Here is a 3,082-nt window from a genome sequence, read left to right on the forward strand (position 1 = left end):
GTGTGTGTGTGTGTCTGCATCAGACTGTGTGACTCCCTGTGTGTCAGTGCTTTGCCTGTTCTGTTAGCTCTCAATGCTTCATTCGCCTCATCTGCTATAGGCAGCCCACAGGAAGGGCCATGCAAAGATGACATCCAACAGCAAACCCCATGAAATAAAGACTCTTAAATCGTTAGAGAAACACATGAAGCAATACACACAGGCGCCACATTAGATTTTTGTCATTAATAAAAATATGGTAAAGCAATCTAAACTGTAATCTTGTTTTCCATATATTCATTAGGTCTCCATAGTAAATGTGGCACAAATATGCCACCTAGTGTTGGTTAATGGAACTGCAACATTTTTCAACTCCTCTTAAAATAGCACTCACATGCCCATGTGTACGTCAAAATAGGTTTGTTTATTTAGCTGTTATAATTTTTCCTGCTCTAATTTGCTTCCAGTAGAAGAAGAACTGGGAGGACAAAATGTATAGTGTTCAGTCTGTGCAAACATATATTCCAAAGTTTATCTGAAGCTACCTTGAGTCAGTGTTTTCAGTATGAAAGTCTCACTTTGTTTCCACAGACACTGTTTCCGTGCTGAGCTACAGTGGAAGGATGTGACACAAATGGCAGAATTTTGTGCTAAAAATACTTTAACTTTGACACATCAAGAGATTATCTTTCAAACTGCTGAAACCTCATTCTAGCTTGAGTTGAACGTGGGATCAGTATATTTGCACAGATCAAGGACTTTGTATGTCGCCCCCCCATCGCTAACATTGAAAGTGCATTAGTAAACTACTTTAATAGGCAGCACAAACACAAGGACCGATTAAAGGAAGCAAAACCTGTTTCAATGTCTATATGGACACCTGACTTGTTTAAAGACAGAAATAAAAAAAATGTGAACTTATCCTTTTTAAAGGGGCATTCCAGGTTACATGCTGAACTGCTCTCCTTTTCTGAGAGGGCAGATTAAGGGAGATAATCAAGGTTACATATTTTTATGTGAATGTTCATCTCCACCCTGCAATCATTGGCTCGATGTGTATGTGTGTGTGAGCAGTCTGGTGTCCTTTATTTTTGTACACGTGCAGGTGATGAGCTCAACGAATGGCGAGCTAAACACTGATGATCCCACAGCCGGACACTCCAACGCTCCCATCACCGCTCCCACCGAGGTTGAAGTGGCCGACGAAACCAAGTACGAAACAGCTGTCCAGATGCATAGAAGTTGGTGCTACTAGCAGTAGGGCTGGGGTTCAATAGCATTTTATTGAGTCCAAATCCAAATCTGAAACCTTTTGCACTCTTTTATAATTTGCTAGTACAACTCAGGTGATCTTAATCAGTACATACCTTCAGGAAACTTCTCAGTGAGACCAGGTTATGCAGGTAATCAGAGAATACCTTTACACGCACTGTAGTGAGCCGCTTTCTGTCCTTATTGAAAGCAGTACTTACTTAGTTTAACCATCATAATGATAGAAGGCGTTGCTAAGTTACGTTTCCTAATCTAAATTTTACAGACAGTAGTTATCTGTTTTAACACAAAGTAGCCACTTTCCATTTTAGTCGGACAGAATTATTTAACAGAATTAATGTCATAATGATGATACGGACTCCGACCTGTTGCCCCTTTTGCTGCTTTATCAAACCAGATCCAAAACTGAACCAGCTATTGAAACCCAACCCGAACAGGCGGCACGTCAAGCTGTACCAATATCTCATTCGTATAGATGTGCGTCTCCAAATCTGAAGTGTTCCTCTGTTCTCCCGCAGGTGCTGTTGTTTCTTCAAAAGGAGAAAGAGGAAAGCCCTCCAGAGGCACAAGTGAAAGAAGAGAACGGAGAGAACTTGAAAACATTGTGGTCACTGTCAAGTTTTAAATGGAAGCAACTACACAGACCCCCTGTCCCTTATCTCTTTCCAGCTCCCCCCCCCTTCACCTCTTTATCCCTCTCAACTTAGTTCCCCTGTCACTCTGTACCTCCTCCCTCACCCTCCCAACCCCCCTCGCGCTCTCTCTTTCTCGTTCTCAGCGCTCCCCGGCTACTGGCGAGCTAAAGGAATGTTGCAGTCCTACTGACTCCACAACAGACTCTTGATTCCTTCTACGAAAAATAAAACGTTACCTGCATTACAACGGGGGAGGGGAGGGGGGGCTTGAGAAAAAGTAAAAAAAAGCTGTAACAATGAAACTCGAATAACGTGGCGTGAATATGAAAAAATACTGTTTGAAACAGTTGTTGTATTCTAGATTCCATAAAGAACGCATATTGTTCCAACAGTCATCTGTTGATCAGGGGGAACCGTTCGAGTGAAAGAAATCTGCTCATCTGAAATTGTTTTTTTTCTCTTCTTCTTTCTTTTCATCCTTTTTTTTTTGGTGTGTGTTTTGGGATCAAGGTAAAGAGGAAAAAAGGTGAACTATGCTGATGTTAAATCTGAGAGACACAGGAAGCATTTCATCTATAAAACAGAATTTCGATGGAGGATTTTAATGTTTTTTTTTTTGTAATTGAATCCTCAGTTTTTGAAGTCAAATCCCTGCATTGAAAACTTATTTTTATGTTGTAGTGTTCTGGAGTTCAATTCTTTTCCTCACTCTGGCTTTCTTTTTATTTTTTTTTTGTCTGTCAACGTGGACTTTGTAGCACAGTCACTGGCCTCAGGTACTGTGGAAGATTGAGAGAAACAGATATTAAGCTCTCTTATTATTATTGCACTTTTGGAAAAAAAAAATAAAACAATTACAGTGGAAAACTTTTAGGTTTGAAATTAACAATTAAGAAAACAACTTAATAAAGACTGATCTAGGAAGAGTCCTTCACAACGCTTATATCTGAGTTATGGCCGAACAATGTTGTCGATTTACATGAAGAAAAAAAAAAGATATGTCTTTCGATTTTTATTTCTTACATCAAAATAATTTACCAGGAAATCATAGTTTGTGCCTTTCTAAGTAAAATGTTTAAAGCTCAAGTGGGTGTCCCGCAATGACATTTTATCTAATCTGTCCCAAATGCTTACTGGATTACTGTGTCTGTGTCTCTCTGTGTGTGTGTGTCTGTGTGTCTGTGTGTTGCTGTCTG

At 39.8% G+C, this 3,082-nt stretch overlaps 1 protein-coding gene across 1 annotated transcript in view; it reads left to right on the plus strand.

The window, feature by feature from the left end:
* The window catches only part of csnk1g2b (casein kinase 1, gamma 2b), a gene marked incomplete at its 5' end in the record, with an annotated part of 29,515 nt that extends 26,543 nt beyond the window's left edge, over positions 1-2,972 (plus strand). The window contains 2 exon segments of the mRNA XM_035653283.1: positions 1,085-1,191; positions 1,770-2,972. Coding sequence (XP_035509176.1) covers positions 1,085-1,191; positions 1,770-1,824 — 162 coding nt within the window.
* Between the last annotated feature and the right edge of the window lie 110 nt (positions 2,973-3,082).

Source organism: Morone saxatilis, unplaced genomic scaffold (assembly GCF_004916995.1).
Source record: "Morone saxatilis isolate NCDOM2014 unplaced genomic scaffold, NCSU_SB_2.0 Contig12, whole genome shotgun sequence".
Classification (NCBI taxonomy): Eukaryota; Metazoa; Chordata; class Actinopteri; family Moronidae; genus Morone; species Morone saxatilis.